Source organism: Neoarius graeffei, chromosome 18, assembly GCF_027579695.1.
Source record: "Neoarius graeffei isolate fNeoGra1 chromosome 18, fNeoGra1.pri, whole genome shotgun sequence".
In the NCBI taxonomy this organism is placed as follows: domain Eukaryota; kingdom Metazoa; phylum Chordata; class Actinopteri; order Siluriformes; family Ariidae; genus Neoarius; species Neoarius graeffei.
Genome location: NC_083586.1, coordinates 38,277,016 through 38,298,804, shown reverse-complemented (window position 1 = coordinate 38,298,804; position 21,789 = coordinate 38,277,016). Strand labels below are relative to the sequence as shown.

At 43.3% G+C, this 21,789-nt stretch overlaps 2 protein-coding genes across 3 annotated transcripts in view; one reads left to right on the top strand and one right to left on the bottom strand.

Moving 5' to 3' along the window:
• pdcd11 (programmed cell death 11) overlaps window positions 1-7,342 on the top strand; it is a 96,810-nt gene extending 89,468 nt beyond the window's left edge. Inside the window, exons 33-36 of the mRNA XM_060898788.1 lie at window positions 2,070-2,238; window positions 2,322-2,475; window positions 2,669-2,834; window positions 6,588-7,342. Of these exons, the coding sequence (XP_060754771.1) occupies window positions 2,070-2,238; window positions 2,322-2,475; window positions 2,669-2,834; window positions 6,588-6,759 (661 nt within the window). The 3' untranslated portion in view covers window positions 6,760-7,342. The remainder of the gene's footprint in view (window positions 1-2,069; window positions 2,239-2,321; window positions 2,476-2,668; window positions 2,835-6,587) is intronic.
• A 224-nt stretch (window positions 7,343-7,566) lies between these two features.
• zgc:175214 (uncharacterized protein LOC557610 homolog) lies at window positions 7,567-17,641 on the bottom strand. Of its 2 annotated transcripts, none has more exons than XM_060898786.1 (6): window positions 16,474-17,641; window positions 14,679-14,829; window positions 11,865-11,907; window positions 11,221-11,262; window positions 10,258-10,340; window positions 7,567-8,001 (listed from the first exon to the last, which is right to left on the bottom strand). In XM_060898786.1, the coding sequence occupies exons 1-6, from the start codon at window positions 16,520-16,522 to the stop codon at window positions 7,884-7,886; spliced, it is 486 nt and encodes a 161-aa protein (XP_060754769.1). In that variant the 5' UTR covers window positions 16,523-17,641; the 3' UTR covers window positions 7,567-7,883. The 2 variants fall into 2 exon arrangements, with proteins under 2 accessions (XP_060754769.1, XP_060754770.1); XM_060898787.1 differs by having other exon boundaries at window positions 16,498-17,639.
• Window positions 17,642-21,789: the final 4,148 nt, after the last annotated feature.

Sequence of the window (21,789 nt, the reverse complement as noted above, 5' to 3'; positions counted from 1 at the left end):
TTTTTATTTCGTCCTCGGCTGGTTCAGCAACACACTCTGCCATTTTCTTCTTTTTTTTTTTTGCGGTTGGCAAACCAGCTTAAAGGTGCATTGCCACCACCGACTGGGCTGGAGTGTGGAACAGGAGATATTTGGGGGAGGGCGTACAACCCCGATTCCAAAAAAGTTGGGACAAAGTACAAATTGTAAATAAAAACGGAATGCAATGATGTGGAAGTTTCAAAATTCCATATTTTATTCAGAATAGAACATAGATGACACATCAAATGTTTAAACTGAGAAAATGTATCATTTAAAGAGAAAAATTAGGTGATTTTAAATTTCATGACAACAACACATCTCAAAGTTGGGACAAGGCCATGTTTACCACTGTGAGACATCCCCTTTTCTCTTTACAACAGTCTGCAAACGTCTGGGGACTGAGGAGACAAGTTGCTCAAGTTTAGGGATAGGAATGTTAACCCATTCTTGTCTAATGCAGGATTCTAGTTGCTCAACTGTCTTAGGTCTTTTTTGTCGTATCTTCCGTTTTATGATGCGCCAAATGTTTTCTATGGGTGAAAGATCTGGACTGCAGGCTGGCCAGTTCAGTACCCGGACCCTTCTTCTACACAGCCATGATGCTGTAATTGATGCAGTATGTGGTTTGGCATTGTCATGTTGGAAAATGCAAGGTCTTCCCTGAAAGAGACGTCGTCTGGATGGGAGCATATGTTGCTCTAGATCCTGGATATACCTTTCAGCATTGATGGTGTCTTTCCAGATGTGTAAGCTGCTCATGCCACAAGCACTAATGCAACCCCATACCATCAGAGATGCAGGCTTCTGAACTGAGCGCTGATAACAACTTGGGTCGTCCTTCTCCTCTTTAGTCCGAATGACACGGCGTCCCTGATTTCCATAAAGAACTTCAAATTTTGATTCGTCTGACCACAGAACAGTTTTCCACTTTGCCACAGTCCATTTTAAATGAGCCTTGGCCCAGAGAAGACGTCTGCGCTTCTGGATCGTGTTTAGATACGGCTTCTTCTTTGAACTATAGAGTTTTAGCTGGCAACGGCGGATGGCATGGTGAATTGTGTTCACAGATAATGTTCTCTGGAAATATTCCTGAGCCCATTTTGTGATTTCCAATACAGAAGCATGCCTGTATGTGATGCAGTGCCGTCTAAGGGCCCGAAGATCACGGGCACCCAGTATGGTTTTCCGGCCTTGACCCTTACGCACAGAGATTCTTCCAGATTCTCTGAATCTTTTGATGATATTATGCACTGTAGATGATGATATGTTCAAACTCTTTGCAATTTTACACTGTCGAACTCCTTTCTGATATTGCTCCACTATTTGTCGGCGCAGAATTAGGGGGATTGGTGATCCTCTTCCCATCTTTACTTCTGAGAGCCGCTGCCACTCCAAGATGCTCTTTTTATACCCAGTCATGTTAATGACCTATTGCCAATTGACCTAATGAGTTGCAATTTGGTCCTCCAGCTTTTCCTTTTTGTACCTTTAACTTTTCCAGCCTCTTATTGCCCCTGTCCCAACTTTTTTGAGATGTGTTGCTGTCATGAAATTTCAAATGAGCCAATATTTGGCATGAAATTTCAAAATGTCTCACTTTCGATATTTGATATGTTGTTTATGTTCTATTGCGAATACAATATCAGTTTTTGAGATTTGTAAATTATTGCATTCCGTTTTTATTTACAATTTGTACTTTGTCCCAACTTTTTTGGACTCGGGGTTGTATATATTCTTTTAAATACTTGATGACAAAGTGATGTATCTGACTTGATTCACTCCACCATTTTGTTTTTCTCTACTCACGGTATATGAGCTGATAGCCTAGTAGTAGAGTAGCTAATCAGAGCGTGTGATTGCTCATATCCAGTGAATGTGGATAGAATAAAAAGTTTTATACTGATTTTAAGATGGGACTCCGAAGGACAAGATGATGGTTGTGTTTAAATCCTTTGGTGGAAAGCAGAAAGGGATTCAAATCTCTAGGAAACCCACTGTCCACTATATATTAATTGATTGCATATAATCCCATTTTTGTGGCTACGTAGGGAGGAGCAGGAGAAGCTGAATGTGTGGGTGGCTCTGCTCAACCTGGAGAACATGTACGGTACTGAAGAGAGCCTTCAGAAAGTGTTTGAGCGAGCCATTCAGTACTGCGAGCCCATGCCTGTCTACCAGCAGCTGGCAGATATTTACACCAAGTCCAGCAAGATCAAGGTGAGAACCTGGTGTTTGAATTTGAAAGCTTTTTGACAGTTGGTGCTCGGTAAAGAAACTTGAAAATGTGTGTGTGCATGTAGGAAGCAGAGAACTTGTATAAGAACATGGTGAAGCGCTTCAGGCAGGAGAAAGCCGTGTGGCAAAGCTACGGGTCCTTCTTGCTGCGTCAGGGACAGAGCGATGCTGCTAATGCTCTCCTCCAGAGAGCACTGCAGAGTCTGTCCAATAAAGAGCGTGAGCAATTTTTTTTTTTTAAATATATATAAACATATTCGATTTACACACTAAAGCTAGCTGAAGCTTAACTGCCAGCATTGCACTTTTACAGTAACTTTTTTATTATTATTATTATTATTTTTTTTAATGCTGTCTATATTTTCAAGTGCAATTGCAGAGATGAATAATTGACCCCATTTTACCATTACAGATGTGGACCTGATAGTCAAGTTTGCTCGGTTGGAGTTCCAATATGGGAACACAGAGCGAGCCAAGGCAATGTTTGAAAAAGTCCTGAGCAGCTACCCCAAGCGCACAGACCTCTGGTCTGTCTACATAGACCTGATGATGAAGCACGGCTCACAGAAAGAGATCAGGTGGGTTGAAGGGACTTGTGCATCCATCCTTTACTTCAATCCGAGATGGAGAAGTACATATTACAAACCTGGGCCGTGTTTGTTATAAATGGATTATTGGCTCAGCCTGTGGCTGAAGCCTATAGAGGCACCTGTCGGTCTGTATGTGCATATTTAAAAGAGAACTGAAGGCAAATTTTTTATTGAATCAAAATTCTATTTCTCATTTTATTAAATATCGGAATGCATTTCTGATAGCTATTGTGCCACTGCTATAGCAAGTTGAGTGTTTGAAATATGCTCTGTAATATATCAGTCCATATGTCAAAGCGATGGCCGTAAACGAGATTCGTTGAGACCTGTGCGAGACATCGTAGGACGGAAGTAAAACGTACAGCGGAAATCAAAGTGACCGACGTCTGCCAATGTTGTCAAAAGACGCGCGCGCCCTCTTTTGAATGCTGACGTGATCAAGCCAGAACTTTTAATAATAATAATAATAATAATACATCTGTTTTGTATAGCGCTTTTCATGGTACTCAAAGACGCTTCACAGGAAGTTCAAAAACACACACACACACACACACACACACACAGATACAGCAACAGATAAATAGTAGACAAAGAAAGAAAAAAAATAAATAAATAAAAAGTAAAAAGTCCACCAAGTAGGGGTCAGGATGTAATTCCCGTGGTGTAGCAGCCACAGTCCCACCAAAAGGCGCACGAAAACAAGTCCCACATCTCCAGCACCGCCGCCGTGACGCCGTCAGCAACATCACTCGAACACCACGCCGTGGATCCACAAAGCGAGCAGAGAAGCTCCGCCACGTAGAGCGCTGGTGTGTCCCAAACCGCCTGCACAGCCGCCGCGACACCACTGAGAAACATCGCTCGGAACATCATGCCAAGCGTTAGCGCAGAGCGCTGGACAACCATGAAGTAAAATGAGCAACGAGCTCAATGCAGTCCACAGCTGGGAGCGCAGGCATCGCCCACGGCGAACCAAGGCCTGGAGGGAACCGACGCCCAAAACTAGGTCCGGAGCTACACCACAACCGGTGGAGAAAACACTCAAACAAACATCAAACTACACACACACACACACACACACACACAGAAAAAAAAATAGAAAAAGAAATAAAATAAAACAAAAAAGCTCCGGTGAGAAGCGGCAGCCAGAACGCGCACGACGTACTCTCAACCGGTTTTGTTTGTTTTGATAGCAGTCAGGAAAATTTGGAAAAAGTAGGCAGTAATCATCATTTAAACTCGTTTTTGTGCAATATTTCGTTTGGAAAACAGTTTTCAAAATGGCGGCACTGACACCCGGCAGACACTTCACGTTTCGAAGTCTCGCACAAGTCTCGTGAAGATCGCGCGGATAAGCGACGCCTGCCGTCGACCAAATGAACTCAATTCAACATGGCTAAAAACCGAACAGGCCGATAAGTATAATATTTAATTGCCGATACGAGTCACGATATAAAACCGAAAACAGAATTGAATAACACGTTAATTAAGAAATAAAGCAAGTTTAAAAATTACTTCAGTTCTCCTTTAACCAAGTTCGAGTGTGTTTAAGAATGTAAGATGGAAATTGGCGAGCCAGCCTCAGGTAGCGATTCCACAGCATGGTGTGGCGATACTGCGTACTGGCTATATAAGTGACATGTTGCATGACCTCTGTTCACGATGTAATCCTCCATGGCTGAGCAGTCTAGAGTGCTGTCCAGGAAAGGAACAGATTTTGCAACGTTGGTTCGAATCCTGGCGTGTACGTATTTCTGAGCGGGCTGTTTTTTCTATTTATGTACTGTAGCTTCCGACAAAGGCTGAGCTCAGACCTGCACAGGTCTCTAGTTGGATTGGACCGATTACTTGACATGATTTCTGGATTTGAGTTCATCTAAGCTTAAACTTGCCCAGGCTTATTCAGCGTAAACAAGATTACATCGTTCTGATAAGGAGAGTTACTGTAGGTCTAAGCTCGGACATTTTAATTAGCGTTAACACAAGGATGCGAGACCGAGTCAGTGCATCACTATATGTGTGGCAGCCTGGAAAACCTTTCACATGGTCAAAAATACTGTGTATTGAGGTATTTCACCTGACGTCACAGGGTCACGTGACGCCCCGGTGTCCGCCATTTTGGACGGCAAGCTAATGTCAACATCATAGTACCTAGTATGTTGCTGTAGCAACGTTTACGTTCAGTCATTTGGATGACTGTTAAAACCTTTCAGTCTCAAGTTTTTCCTTTACTGTATTTACTAGTTTACTGAGCCGGCCAGCCCCGGAGCGCTAGCAAGCGCCGGCCAGCCCCGGAGCGCTAGCAAGCGCCGGCCAGCCCCGGAGCGCTAGCAAGCGCCGGCCAGCCCCGGAGCGCTAGCAAGCGCCGGCCAGCCCCGGAGCGCTAGCAAGCGCCGGCCAGCCCCGGAGCGCTAGCAAGCGCCGGCCAGCCCCGGAGCGCTAGCAAGCGCCGGCCAGCCCCGGAGCGCTAGCAAGCGCCGGCCAGCCCCGGAGCGCTAGCAAGCGCCGGCCAGCCCCGGAGCGCTAGCTAGCCCCGGCCAGCCCCGGAGCGCTAGCCAGCCCCGGAGCGCTAGCTAGCACCGGCCAGCCCCGGAGCACTAGCTAGCACCGGCCAGCCCCGGAGCGCGCTCAGTAAACTAGTAAATACAGTAAAGGAAAAACTTATAATGGGCCATGTCTCAACAGACTAAGAAGTTATTTAATAACATTTTGTTTATCCTGAGGACCGAAAGTAAATGAAAATGTGAACAAACCTTAGCTGTCAGTGAACAGTCCTGGTGGAAGCAGGTAAACGTCGTTCTCTAAGCCTGCTAACCTCAATTTTTGCAAATACCTCTCCCTCTGCTCGCCCTGTAAATGCCCTACGTCGCTGGATAGTGAAGGTGTTTTCTGCATCTCGCTCCTTTTTCTTTTATGTTTTTCGTTTGTCGCCTTCCTCGCATTCAAACTGATTCGAGCCGTGCCGTCCAAAATGGCAGCATCACATGACTTGGTCACGTGAGTGAAATACCTCAATAGTTGTAGAAACGACAGCTTTTCCTGAACACGTATGGTATCTCAACCAGAAGTATAGTTCTAGCAGAACTGATTGATTAATTAAACGGGTAAATACACTTAAAATGCTGGTTATCACTTCAAACTCTTTTTAAAATCCATTCACATCAAAGTTGCAGCTTCACCATAAGCAAAATTTTAGTTATATCCATTGTCAAAGCTAAATTGACCATTTACCATGGTCAATTTAGCTTTGACGATGCTAAATGGTAGATTTTAATTGTAAAGCGAGCTTGGGTGTGAGAAAGGCGCTATGTAAATTGAACATGATGATCTCGTTCTCTCTAGCCGCTTTATCCTGTTCTACAGGGTCGCAGGCAAGCTGGAGCCTATCCCAGCTGACTACGGGCGAAAGGCGGGGTACACCCTGGACAAGTCGCCAGGTCATCACAGGGCTGACACATAGACACAGACAACCATTCACACTCACACCTACGGTCAATTTAGAGTCACCAGTTAACCTAACCTGCATGTCTTTGGACTGTGGGGGAAACCGGAGCACCCGGAGGAAACCCACGCGGACACGGGGAGAACATGCAGACTCTGCACAGAAAGGCCCTCGTCGGCCACGGGGCTCGAACCCGGACCTTCTTGCTGTGAGGCGACAGTGCTAACCACTACACCACCGTGCTGCCTGATGATGATGATGATGATAATAAAATCTGAATTAATCCTTCTTTTCTCTAGGGCTCTCTTTGATCACGTGGTTCATCTGAGTGTGTCAGTGAAAAAGATCAAGTTCTTCTTCAAGCGCTACCTGGACTACGAGAAGAAGCACGGCGACCCCAAGAGCATCCAAGCAGTCAAGCAAAAAGCTCTGGAGTACGTGGAGTCAAAAAGGACTGACGCTGTTAACTAGAACCAAAAACAGGAGGAACCTGATCTTGTGGGTTTGAAAGGACAATGGTTTTGTTTTTTCTTCCTGTCATTATCTCCAGTTCTTGGTAAAATCACATCAGTTTTGTGTGTCTGGAATCTAATTGATGGACTTTGTTAGGACTGATGGACAGACATCAGCCTTTTAACGAGAAGAAAAGCAAAGCAGATGATTTAAGAGGCTGGCTTGTACTTTTTTTTAAAAAATAAATACAATAGGAAAATTAGACAGAGAGAGAGCACGCAGGTGTATTGGGGGGGGGGGGATAAGTTTGTACTGATATGAGTTTGTAACTGACTTAATTAAAATGGTCCAAATCGCAGTCTTTATAAAGAGCTTTATCCACAAAACGTTTTATTCAAAAACAAACAAAACCAACAGAAAACCCATCAAACTATACAAAATTAAAAAAGTGGCAATGGGTTGGCCCTGATACATACTCAATAATAGGGAAGTATGATTTAACTGCTGAATATTAGGTCATATCTTCATATTTCTTCTTGTAATCACGATACAAAAACCTAATAAAAACTTCCAGTACCTTTCGAACAGAACAACACGTTTTATCTACACACTGTACTATAGCCTTGAACGTTCAGGCCAAAACAGACTGATTGATTATCATGCACTTCTATCATATCTGCTTCGTTACACACTGTTTTTGTGAACAGTGCTTGTCATACACTTGCTGCAGTTCAGTGTTTTCTCGTCCGTTGCTTAGAGGCGCCTCGTGAGACTAAACTGGCAAGCTGTTTACCTGCCTCCCCCCCCCCCCCCCCCACCCCCCCTTCTCACCCGCAGTGCACTTCTCGCACCTTGCTAAGGAACACTGGTCTAATCACAAACTCAAATAAATGGCAAGAACCAAAAATATTTGCCAATCACGTGCTACTTCTCAAGTCCATGAGGCTTCCAGGGGTTGGTGCATATGAAGGTTGTATTTCGTCTCCTCCAGTTGTGGTGGTCAGATCTTGTGTGCTCATCTTGTATGGCAGTTGTGGAGACGATAAACATGGGTGTGGCCCAACGTCTTTGGGCTTGTGCCTTTTTTTTTTTTTTTTTAATATTTATTTATTTATTTGTTTGTTTATTTATTTTTTAAAGGCTCACACCTCCTCAGGGTCTTGTGGCCCCTCTGCTCCACGGGGTGTGTTGTGCAGGCGCATGATGGGCTTGTTGCACATGGGGCAAACACTGCGAATCTCCAGCCATTTCAACAGGCACCTGAACAGAACATTGAGAATTATCTTAAGTAATTTTTTTTTTCTGGAAAATGAGCAAGTATGAAAATTGTGATTGATTTAGCATGTATATAGAGCTACTTATAGTGCGTTCCCTTTATTTGATTTGGTAGACACTTTTTAGGCAAACAGCTTACAATATACTGTGAAATATACCCTCAAACCCCCCCCACCCCACCCCCAAAAAAGTTGAGCAGTTGAAATTTTTTTCCTTAACAGCCCAATACTGGCTCTCTGGAAGTTCTCAGAATTGAACTGGCACTATTCCAGTGACAAGTGAAGAACCTCAACCATGTTACAAATCCCCTACTCACTACAAAAGAGAAGAGAATAAGCCTTTATCACATGCGTGCGTGCGCGCACACATACATACCCAGAGCAGTGGGCAGCTATACTACAGCACCCGGGAAGCAGTTGGGGGTTAGGTGCCTTGCTCAAGGGCCCCCTGTTAACCTAACCGCATGTCTTTGGATTGTGGGGGGAAACTAGATCACCTGGAGGAAACCCACGCGGACACGGGGAGAACATGCAAACTCCACACAGAAAGGCTGCATCAGCCACTGGGCTCCAACCCAGAACCTTCTTACTGTGAGACGACAGTGCTAAGCACTACGCCACCGCACCGCCCACACTGTCACACTCGCTGATCTAACAGCTTTGGCTCAAGCTCCGCTAGCGAGGTTTTGAATTATTATTAACAATAATAAATCACATCTCATACAGATATTACTTTTGTTCGTATGCTAAAATATTCATCTCATCTCATTATCTCTAGCCGCTTTATCCTTCTACAGGGTCGCAGGCAAGCTGGAGCCTATCCCAGCTGACTACGGGCGAAAGGCGGGGTACACCCTGGACAAGTCGCCAGGTCATCACAGGGCTGACACAGACAACCATTCACACTCACATTCACACCTACGGTCAATTTAGAGTCACCAGTTAGCCTAACCTGCATGTCTTTGGACTGTGGGGGAAACCGGAGCACCCGGAGGAAACCCACGCGGACACGGGGAGAACATGCAAACTCCGCACAGAAAGGCCCTCGCCGGCCCCGGGGCTCGAACACGGACCTTCTTGCTGTGAGGCGACAGCGCTAACCACTACACCACTGTGCCGCCCATGCTAAAATATTTCCTAACCAATTTTGTTTGTTTATATTTTGGGAAATAGAACAAATTAATCTGCTAGCGGGCGGCACGGTGGTGTAGTGGTTAGCGCTGTCGCCTCACAGCAAGAAGGTCCGGGTTCGAGCCCCGTGGCCGGCGAGGGCCTTTCTGTGTGGAGTTTGCATGTTCTCCCCGTGTCCGCGTGGGTTTCCTCCGGGTGCTCCGGTTTCCCCCACAGTCCAAAGACATGCAGGTTAGGTTAACTGGTGACTCTAAATTGACCGTAGGTGTGAATGTGAGTGTGAATGGTTGTCTGTGTCTATGTGTCAGCCCTGTGATGACCTGGCGACTTGTCCAGGGTGTACCCCGCCTTTCGCCCATAGTCAGCTGGGATAGGCTCCAGCTTGCCTGCGACCCTGTAGGACAGGATAAAGCAGCTACAGATAATGAAATGAGATGAGATAATCTGCTAGCCTTATTTAAACCACTATGACCAGGCAGTTACTAAGAATTCATGAATGCTAGATTCATATTCATGAACATGATATCTTTCTGGCTTGCAAGCTTCATTCCCAATGACTCATTTCTGCCTGAATGAAAGTAAAAACCTCTCACTCATGCAAATTTTTTTGAGATCCTACTCCTGATGCACACCAAGTTTCAACATGATGCCCTTTTATATTCATTTACATCCATAATGTGTGATGTTAAGGTAATAATTTTCTTAAAAAATCATGCTCATCTGGCCAACAATGAAAAACTAGTACTCATGACGACCTTTGTGTAATGCTGACTGGACTTAACTAGCACAGTGTTATCACTTTAAAGCTCGGAGCTTTTTTCAGACCTGGCTTAAGTGGATGCCACAAGCAAAGAGTTACAAATATCAAGTTTAAGTACTAACGGATGCTGGCACGGAATCGGTCATAAGATGCTTTTTTTGATATTTTAGCTGCTGTTGCTGTAATCCTCGGCATCCACCGTGTCCTTGCCAAAGCTCATTAATTATGTCCTGCACTCTGGTTCAGATAACAAGTCCATGATATTCCAAGTTTTGCAGTTTCCTGTTTGTAAGTGCAACAGGTTTTTCCCTTTTCTTACGTTTTCTGGACTTAGCTTGAACTTGTGCTTACTTCTTATGGAAGGTGTGTGAGCATGGACACATGCCCAGCTCATCTCGGGCTTTAAATTCCTCCAGACACACAGCACAGGGTTGCTGGAAAAGACAGATCAGAGCCATGCTTAATTTTTGAGGACTTTAAACAATTTAATCAACAATAAAGCTCATCATTTATGCTTTGTGGATACAGCAAAAAATGTCTTGCTTTGTTAAAAATACTGTCGGTAATGAGCACAGCTTCCAGGGACTTTCCATGAAATCGAATCGCACGTGAGCTCAGTGCTACGCGCCTCGTCAGCTATCAACCGTGTACGAGGAGATTGAGTGGAATAACTGTTTTATTCTATCCACGTTCACTGGATTTTGAGAAACGGAGCATTTTTATTTTTTGCAAATTCGATAAATAACTTGATACAAAACGTCCGACAAAATCATTTCTGCTTAGAATGTAAACAAACCGGCGAAATGATGGTAGTCATTTGTGAAAAATCCTATAATAATAATTTTGAAAAAAAAATGTGTTCTTCCCATCAAATACTTTTATTCCATATTTTGTTGCTTTTTTAAAAATATTTTTGAGGATTTTGTTTTCGAGTTTTTATTTCGTCCTCGGTTGGTTCAGCAACACGCGCCGCCATTTTGTTTTTCCTCTACTCGCCATATATGAGCTGATAGCCTAGTACTACAGCAGCCAATCGGAGCAGGCGAGTGCTCATATCCAATGAATGTGGATAGAATAAAGAATATTATAGTCATGAGACTTAACTTTAAGTCTCATTCTGCATTCTAAAAACATGTGAAAAAACAATTCAGGCGCGAGATATTTCCTCTTTGAGGTCTGAAAACCAGGCCAGATGGAAGGTAGAAAGAAAGAGCATCAACTTTACACCCACACACCCACATCGTGTCTCAAAGCCAAGATGTATAGTTTACACGTGAACACACAAATTCACCACATGAGAGCTTGTACACGTACTCCAAGAAGGCTCAGCTTCTTCCCTGCCCCTTTCAGCACCACCTGTTAAGAGAAACATGAAGAAATCAGAAAACGCAACTACATTTGCTTGCTATGCTTCACATAAAATCCCATCACTGTATTACTCCATAACAGCTTGTTTTACCAACTATTTAATATCTGTGCCCTTTCACTGTTGCATTCTTTCACCAATTCAATAAGCCCAACCAATTCGATAAACCATATTGGAAGATGACCCAGTTTATACGCTTGCCAAATGCCTGGTGCCAAGCCAGTGTGCTCACTCCCCATATACAAACCCGCAGTACTGCAAGGTCATCATCTGAAAGTCATCTATGAGGAGTGAGATTGGGTTTCATGGTGTAGAATACAGAGCCTAGTCTATATTTACATCCACCGTTCCTGCATGTTAGTAGGATTAAATGACTGCTGTTGCCGAATCACTTCAGTCTGTGACAAAACACTATCTCCAAAGTTTTAGTGGCAACTTTGACAAGCTCCATCGTTTTCAGAAAAACAGATGTGCTCAGCCTTCTTAGTTCACCTCAGAAACATTCAACCTTCCAGGAAGTAACAAACAGGGGCTACAAAGGTTTGGTTTTTTTTTTGTTTTTCCATGTCAACAGTAGACTTATTAGAAGTACCTCATTGTAGCTGTACTGCTGTCTTGTGTCTTGTTGCTTCAACCTGCAGAGGCAAACAAAAATTGAAACGAAAACATCAAGACCGCCTATACTTCCTGTCTGCGTTCTAATACCACATGCACTTCATCTGCACAAACCAGGTTTCGCCGACCACATTATTATATATAAAGAATGCACTTTCCAAAAACATACTGGGCATTCTAGATCTGTACAGCCCCAATTCCAAAAAAGTTGGGACACTATGTAAAACAAATAAAAACAGAATGTGAAGATTTGCAAATCGCAGAAACGCTATATATTTCATTGAAAATAGTACAAAGGCAACATATCAAATGTTGAAACAGAGAAATTTTATTGTTTTTTGAAAAATATATGCTCATTTTGAATTTGACGTCAGCAACACGTTTCAGAAAAGTTGGGACGGGGGCAACAAAAGACTGAAAAAGTTGTGTAATGCTTAAAAACAAAAAATAACTAATTAGGTTAATTGGCAACAGGTCAGTAACATGGCTGGGTATAAAAAGAGCATTCCAGAGAGGTGGAGTCTCTCAGAAGTAAAGATGGGGAGGGGTTCACCGCTCTGTGAAAAAGACTGAGTGGGCAAACAGTGCGGCAATTTAAGAATAATGTTCCTCAATGTAAAATTGCAAAGAATTTGGGGACCACATCATCTACGGTACGTAATATCATTAAAAGATTCAGAGAATCTGGAGAAATCTCTGTATGCAAGAGACAAGGCTGAAAACTGACACTGGACGCCTGTGATCTTCAGGCCCTCAGGTGACACTGCATTAAAAGCAGACACGTGTCTGTAGTGGGCTCAGGAACACTGCAGAAAACCATTGTCCATGAAAACAGTTTATTACTGCATCCACAAATGCAAGTTAAAACCAGATATAAACAATATCCAGAAACTCTGCCACCTTCTCTGGGCCCGAGGTCTGACGAATCAAAAGTAGAAATTCTTTTTAGAAATCATGGACACCACGTCCTCCAGGCTAAAGAGGAGGGGGACCATCTGACTTATCAGTGCACAGTTCAAAAGCCGGCATCTGTGATGGTATGAGGGGGCATTAGTGCACATGATATGGGTAGCTTGTACATCTGGGAAGGCATCATTAATGCTGAATGATATATACACATTTCAGAGCAATATGCTGCCATCCAGACAAAATCTTTTTCATGGAAGGCCTTCCTTCTTTCAGCAAGACAATGCCAAACCGCTTTCTGCACATATTAAAACTGCATGGCTCTGAAGTAAGAGAGTCCGGGTGCTAAACTGGCCTGCCTGCAGTCCAGACCTGTCTCCCATTTAAAACATTTGGTGCATTAGGAAGCACAAAATATGACAAAGGAGATCCCGAATTGTTGAGCAACTGAAACTGTATATCAGGCAGGAATGGGACAACGTTTCTCTTTCAAAACTACAGCAATTGGTCTCCTCTGTTCCCAAACATTTAAAAGTAGAGGTGATGCAACACAGTGGTAAACATGCCCCTCTCCCAACTTTTCTGAATTAATGTTGCTGACATCAAATTCAAAATGAGCATATATTTTTCAAAAAACAATAAAATTTCTCAATTTCAACATTTGATATGTTGTCTTTGTACTATTTTCAATGAAATATAGGGTTTCCATGATTTGCAAATCTTCGCATTCTGTTTTTATTTACAGTTTATACAGTGTCCCAATTTTTTTTGGAACTGGGGTTGTACCAAAGGACTGCTGCAACAATCATAAAGACTGTCCTGTGCTCATCCCAGGACTCTTCTTCACAATATGCTCATACTGAATATCCTTTCAATACAATTACTACTGTTTGACTTCATAAATGACTATCCTGATGCCACCCAGAAGAGGATCGGTTCCTTTTTGAGTCTGGTTCCTCTCAAACTTGATGTCACCTCAGGAGGTTTTTCCTTGCCACTATCACCTCTGGTTTGTTCATTATCGAGCTAAATACGTATAAATCTACATCTGGATTACTGTAAAGCTGCTTTGTGATATCTATTGTTAAAAGCACTATACAAATAAAATGTAATTGAATATTATAGGTATTCTTTTTGACACATAATCAATGGTCAACCATAAGTAAATACGGTTTATATGCTTCTTAAAACAGAAGAAGTGGTATGCATGTGATGAACTGTCCATATGAAAGAGCAATAGCTTATTATAATAATGGAAATAGTTGATCTGTTCCTGAACTATTGGAAAACAGATTAAGACATGCACTTCATCTGCAGAAACCATATATTGGTTCTGAGTAACATTTATTATTAAGTGTATTATGTTTACACATTTTAAAACTGCCTGGCTCTGTAGTAAAAGAGTCCAGGTGCTAAACTGGCCTGCCTGCAGTCCAGACCTGTCTCCCATTTAAAACATTTGGTGCATTATGAAGCACAAACTATGATAAAGGAGACCCCGAACTGTTGAGCAACTGAAATTGTATATCAGGCAAGAATGGGACAACGTTTCTCTTTGAAAACTACAGCAAGTGGCTTACTTCATTCCCAAATGTTTAAAAATAGAGGTGATGCAACACAATGGTAAACATGCCCCTCTCCCAACTTTTCTGAAATGTGTTGCTGAACATATGGTCAACCATAAAGGCCAATATTTGCTGATCCATATGCTTCTTTGAAACAGAGGAAGTGGTGTGTGATGAAATGACCAAATACTAATATATTTGGTCCATTATTAAATTGTTGACAAATGAATGAAACCCGGAGTATGTGAGTTTGCTAAGTGATGTGCCTTGTTTATGCTTATCTATAAACAGTTATATGAACAATGCATGTGCGCTTGTACCTGAACAGGTAGCAACAGAAGATGACGCTGAGCATAAATATGAACAAGCCAATGCCCAGCACGATGACATAGACGTTGAGCGGCAAATGGTACAGCTCCTCCGACGACATATCGCAGTGTGAACGCTGCAGTCCTAATCCACAAAGGCAGCCTATATGCACAGAAACACACCATTCGTTTCTATAAAGATACACAAAATGTGCAATTGGTAGCAGCTCTGGAATCGGGCTGATCATAAAAAGCAGGGGCAAATATTTGGCCAAGAAGACCAATAGCTTTTTTGGTCGCTGTGCCAAGGGAACTCTGGGTAATTAGCTGTGCACAAAGCAAACATGGAAGACTGTGGAACATGGAAGCCTCAAACAAAACCACCATCTGGCCCTTCAGAGATGAGCACCTGGTGTGTGTGTGTGGTGGCGGCGGTGGTGGTGGGGGAGTTATAAAGATCTCCATTCATACCAAAGAGAGAGAGTGAGTTGGGGGGCATGCTGCTGGTCACAAAGAAAAGTAAAACTGAAAGTACTACTTTGAAATTTGATGCATGGCCGCTGTTTTATTTACTGTATGACCATTTTCAGAAGTGTTTTGTGGTGCTGCTGTGGTTCTAGACTGTATCTGGTAGTAGTACCATGGTTCTACCATCAGACACTTAAAAGTTATTCCACAAAATCGAGTTGTACATCAGCTGATAGCCGACGAGGCGCATAGCACCGAGCTGGCTATAAGCCGTGTATGACGAGATTGAGTAGAATAACTGTTTTATTCTATCCACACTGACTGGATTTTGAGAAACAGAGCATTTTTATTTTTTGCAAATTTGATAAATAAAAACTTTATACAAACATCTGACAAAAGCATTTCTGCTTAGAATGTAAACAAACCGGCGAAATGACAGTAGCAATTTGTGAAAAATGCCGTAATAATCCATCCATCCATCATCTGTAGCCGCTTTATCCTGTTCTACAGGGTTGCAGGCAAGCTGGAGCCTATCCCAGCTGACTACGGGCGAAAGGCGGGGTACACCCTGGACAAGTCGCCAGGTCATCACAGGGCTGACACATAAACACAGACAACCATTCACACTCACATTCACACCTACGGTCAATTTAGAGTCACCAGTTAACCTAACCTGCATGTCTTTGGACTGTGGGGGAAACCGGAGCACCTGGAGGAAACCCACGCGGACAACATGCAAACTCCACACAGAAAGGCCCTCGTCGGCTGCTGGGCTCGAACCCAGAATCTTCTCGCTGTGAGGCGACAGCGCTAACCACTACACCACCGTGTCGCTCCCATACTATAATAATAATTCTTGAAAACTAAAAAGATACATTCTTACCATCAAATACTTTTATTCCATATTTTGTTGCACTTTTTCGGGTGTTGTTTTCGAGTAGTTTTTAATTCATCCTCGGTTGGTTCGGCAACACGCGCTGCCATTTTGTTTTTCTCTACTAACAGTACATGAGCTGATAGCCTAGTAGTAGAGCAGCCAATCAGAGCGTACGATTGCTCATATCCAGTGAATGTGGATAGAATATAATCTAATATAGGGTTGTTGTTTTTTTAAGGATATCTGGGACTGAAATGGTGATGAGGGGGTGTAGTATGTTAGTGTCAGCCAAATATAGGTTATAATATCAACTTACAACTCAACCTACCGTACATGTCTACCAAGACTTAAAGAAAAAAATACTTCAATTATGTATGATACCTTCTCAATGAGTTCTTAAATGATTTAAAAGTGAGTAGAAGACATGATAGAGACCTAAAAATCCTCACAATATGGACCTACAGGGTTTGCTGTGGATCTTCTTACCGTTACACCATTGGAATGGCTGCATGTAAATCTGACCCGGAACTGATACTTTTACGAATTCGCGATATATTGTTGGGACTCGGTGTATGTTCGTGTTAAATGTCCAAGATTTTTCGGTTCCCGATTTCCGGAAGCTCGTAAAGAAGACCTGTCTTTTCTGTAGTGATTACTGTATTAGACTCGGATGATTCACTTGTCTTTTGTTGCCATCGTTTGTTATCGTCGATAATCGCCACACCAACGATTTCTCTCGCACGCGCGCGGCCACAGAGACAAAGACAAAGGGATCATGTCGTGTCCTTGATATTCGTTTCCTGTGTTTTGGGGAATGACTCAACTGGAGTGTTAAAGTGACACAGACTGAAGAAAAACTCAGCCCACGTTCTCTGTCTCTCTCTTTCTCATACACAGTTGTTTTGAAGTTAAAGAGTCACATAAGCTTGGAGATATTCATGGTCTTCTTATCTCACACAAAGTCCTTGTGATCCTTCCAACTGAGAAGGAAAACAAAATGAAAAGAGGCCATGCTTTATCTATGAAGACATATCCTGCGAAATGGTCTTTGTCCGGCAGCTCCTGGATGGTCTCCTGTCCGTGAGATCCCGTCCATCTGATGTCGTTCTGCTTCTTGGAAAGTCCTCTTCTTTGTGCGTGTCTGAAAATGGCTGATTCGTCCAAGGTATTCCTTACGCAGGGCCCTCCCAAAAAGAAGAAAACGAAGAAAATCAAAACAAAGCGATCTTCAGTCCGAGAAAGCGTGTGGTTGCGTGTATGACTACGGTATATGCAGCCAGGATGAGGGAGTGTTTTTCTTGCCACCTCAAACCATCTGCTCTGTCAGTCCTTGAAGAGGAAAAACAAAAACCTACAATGACTGATAGCAGTTCATCCACAATTTCTTGCTCTCTCTCGATTGGGTGTAGGGTGGAGCATTATCTATCTATCTATCTATCTATCTATCTATCTATCTATCTATCTATCTATCTATCTATCTATCTATCTATCTATCTATCTATCTATGTGTGTCTCAAGCGTTGTCCCAGAGTGTTCTCTATCTGCTGTGTTTCTCGCTTTCTCAGCCTCCCAGCTCCAGTTTGTAAACAGATCTCTGCTCATGTGATCCCCGGTTTGCCTCGCAACTCATCCACTCGCTCGCACCCTCCCTCCCTCCTTCCTTCCTTCCTTCCTTCCTGTATGCTATTCCCCTCCTCCAAGCTCTCTCACACTCATTCTCCCTCTCTTGCTCTTTCTCCTTGCCTTTTTCAGGGGTGACTGCAGCTGAAAGATGACCTCTCTCTCTCTCTCTCTCTCTCTCTCTCTCTCTCTCTCTCTCTTTGGTTGCAGCAGCCAAAAGACATAAGGATGCACTGCAGCAGGAGCAACATTACTGGCAGAGAGAGCAAAGTAAGAGGAGTGGATATAGTCAAGATGATTGCCCTTTTTCTTCCAGACAGCAGAGACGTACTGTAGGTGATGATTAAGAAGCCGAAGGCCTAAAGCCTTTGCCCTGCTCCTATCGATGAATATACTGGTAAACATCTCTACAGACGGAGAGACGGTTTAAACAAAGTGCACTAGTAGCTTTAGGCCAAACAACTGATGATGATCTCCGTGTACAACCCTGACCAAGACAGTTACTCTTTCCAGTGAATGTGTAATATTACTGTGGAAAAGAACAACAATATGATGCATTCATCCATCCATCCATCCATTATCCGTAACTGCTTATCCTGTGCAGGCTCGCAGGCAAGCTGGAGCCTATCCCAGCTGACTACGGGTGAAAGGCGGGGTACACCCTGGACAAGTCGCCAGGTCATCACAGGGCCGACACATAGACACAGACAACCATTCACACTCACATTCACACCTACGGTCAATTTAGAGTCACCAGTTAACCTAACCTGCATGTCTTTGGACTGTGGGGGAAACCGGAGCACCCGGAGGAAACCCACACGGACACGGGGAGAACATGCAAACTCCATACAGAAAGGTCCCCATCGTCCACTGGGCTCAAACCCAGAACCTTCTTGCTGTGAGGTGACAGTGCTAACCACTACACCACCATGCCGCTCATGACATGTTCATCCATCCATTCATTATCTGTAGCCGTTTATCCTGTTCTACAGGGTCGCAGGCAAGCTGGAGCCTATCCCAACTGACTATGGGCGAGAGGTGGGGTACACCCTGGACAAGTCGCCAGGTCATCGCAGGGCTGACACATAGAGACAAACAACCTTTCACACTCACATTCACACCTACGGTCAATTTAGAGTCACCAATTAGCCTAACCTGCATGTCTTTGGGGGAAACCGCAGCACCCGGAGAAAACCCATGCAGACACAAGGAGAACATGCAAACTCCACACAGAAAGGCCCCCATCGGCCACTGGGCTCAAACCCAGAACCTTCTTGCTGTGAGGTGACAGTGCTAACCACTACACCACCATGCCGCTCATGACATGTTCATCCAAAGCAAAATAAAGACAAGTAAAGCATATAGCATTGAAAGCATTTAGAGCTCAAAGCTGCAGTAGATGCACTATGGTAGAACTTGAAGCTAACTACCACAGGACCTGAGCTACCACTGCTCATGAGTGTGACATTTTAAAGAAATGCTTCAGTGTTTCTCAAACTGCTCTTTAACTGTCATCTGTAGTGCACATCTCATTACCACAGACATGATTCCCAATTTGCTTGAAGCTCAATTATAATAGAAGTCTAAGAGCAATTGTTGCAGTCAGTAACCATTTGTGTGAAACATCTCATCTCATTATCTGTAGCCACTTTATCCTGTTCTACAGGGTTGCAGGAAAGCTGGAGCCTATCCCAGCTGACTACGGGCGAAAGGCGGGGTACACCCTGGACAAGTCGCCAGGTCATCACAGGGCTGACACATAGACACAGACAACCATTCACACTCACATTCACACCTACGGTCAATTTAGAGTCACCAGTTCACCTAACCTGCATGTCTTTGGACTGTGGGGGAAACCGGAGCACCCGGAGAACATGCAAACTCCACACAGAAAGGCCCTCACCAGCCACGGGGCCCAAACCCGGACCTTCTTGCTGTGAGGTGACAGTGCTAACCACTACACCACTGTACCACCCTGTGTGAAACATATTTTGTAGAATAGGACAAGTTTTAACTACATGATGCATAGCATTAAAAAACCTTAGAGAAAGCATAAATGTGTGGTGGCCCGGGAAAACCCAATGGATCTCACAACGTTCTGGAAATGAATTTAAAAAAAACCTGGCTTTGATCAAAATTGTGTTTCCTGCCAATAATATACTTTAATTACATTACCGGCATTTAGCAGACACTCTTATCCAGAGTGACATAAACAAGAGGGCATGTGACACAGTGCTCCGGGAGCAGAGAGGGGTTAAGGGCTTTGCTCAAGGGCCCAACAGTAGCAGCTTGTCAGTGCTGGGGCGTGAACCCAGGACCTTCAGGGCAGTAACCCAGAGTCTGAATTGTTGAGCCACCACTGTCTCTTATGTTGCTACTTTAAGAAAACAAAAGTACATTTTATTAAAATGTTTAACTTAGCCTCTAAAGATCATGTCAGGTAAGGAATCAGTTTAACAAACACAGGATAGTGTTTGTTTGTGAAATTGGATATTGGATAGTTACACACGCCCTGCAATAACCTGGCGACTTGTCCAGGGTGTACCCCGCCTCTCACCCATAGTCAGCTGGGATAGGCTCCAGCTTGCCTGCGACCCTGTACAGAATAAGCGGTTACAGTTAATGGATGGATGGATGGATGGATAGTTACATGTCATAGTAAAATGGATATTTGTGAGTTTAGAACAATAAAAAGAAATGTAGTTAACAAATCAGAACTGATTGAATTAATGAGTGATTATTTCCCCACCAATGTAGGAGTACTGTAGATAGGGATCATTTGACTGAAGAACCAATGATGAGGCTTGTGTTGAAATGAGTGACTGATGTGGATGATGGTGATAATCAAATTGATGGCTCATTTCCCACTGTAAACATATAATTCTTTAAAATTAGGCAGTAATGTTGTTCTGTAAATAGATTAGGCGGTGTAGAACCAGGCAGGGTGTCTTTCAGTGGAACTGGGATGGAATCTTTGAAAAATTGCAATTTTCTCCCTTTTCACTTTTGGGATTTTTTTTTACCAGGTTTTAAAAATACTATAACTTCTGTTTAAGATGCATGCAAAAAAGAAGTTCATTTCAGTTCTGGAAAGTCTGCTGTTTTCAGAAACATTACAGTACTGTGGAAATTTTTCTAAATTTGATTATGTAAAGGATTTTCCCCAGGCTGCCATACAAACAACTGGATTGTGCTGGGAAGTTTAATAAAGTCTCTCATATGCTTTTATTATTAGAGTACAAAGATTACAGTTTTGAATTAGCACTATATAATTGCTTTTTTTTTTAAATACAGGGTGTTTCAAGAAATTTGATATCATTTCACAATCTAATAACTTTGCCAATTCTTGTTCAGTTGACCTCAAATTTTAACAGCATGTGTGGAAACAGGTCAAAATTTTTTGTTTAACGTTTTTTTGTTTTTATTTTTTTAGGTCTAGAATGCCACTCACTGGAAAAGAAAAGGCGGTTTGTGTGTTTGCTCGAACACAGTCGAACAAGACTGTGCAGTGTGCATTAGGGTGCATCAGTTGCCCCCTAAAAATGAAAAGTTCCTCCGATCATGATGCATTTTTGTTTTTATGTTCCTTTTGGTAAGAAAACACACTGGGTGAAATATTTTGACAAAATTCAAAAGTTTAATGGTGGCACCAGGAGCTCAAAGTTATGGAAAAAGCTGCTATTTTATGACTTTTATGACAAAATTTCGATCACTTTTCATGAAACATTATGGCACCTTATAGAGTATACCAAATATCTTAGATACACATTTTTAGTACATATTCTAAATATATTATCAAGCACGGGCGGCACGGTGGTGTAGTGGTTAGCGCTGTCGCCTCACAGCAAGAAGGTCCTGGGTTCGAGCCCCGGGGCCGGCGAGGGCCTTTCTGTGTGGAGTTTGCATGTTCTCCCCGTGTCCGCGTGGGTTTCCTCCGGGTGCTCCGGTTTCCCCCACAGTCCAAAGACATGCAGGTTAGGTTAACTGGTGACTCTAAATTGACCGTAGGTGTGAATGTGAGTGTGAATGGTTGTCTGTGTCTATGTGTCAGCCCTGTGATGACCTGGCGACTTGTCCAGGGTGTACCCCGCCTTTCGCCCGTAGTCAGCTGGGATAGGCTCCAGCTTGCCTGCGACCCTGTAGAAGGATAAAGCGGCT

Coding starts and splice junctions, on each gene's coding strand:
- zgc:175214 (XM_060898786.1), bottom strand. CDS start 16,522: ATGCAGCCATTCCAATGGTGTAACGGTAAGAAGATCCACAGCAAACCC. Junction 11,263..11,864: donor AGCAGTACAGCTACAATGAG/GTACTTCTAATA, acceptor TTCTCTTAACAG/GTGGTGCTGAAAGGGGCAGG. Junction 10,341..11,220: donor AGAAGCTGAGCCTTCTTGGA/GTACGTGTACAA, acceptor TGTCTTTTCCAG/CAACCCTGTGCTGTGTGTCT.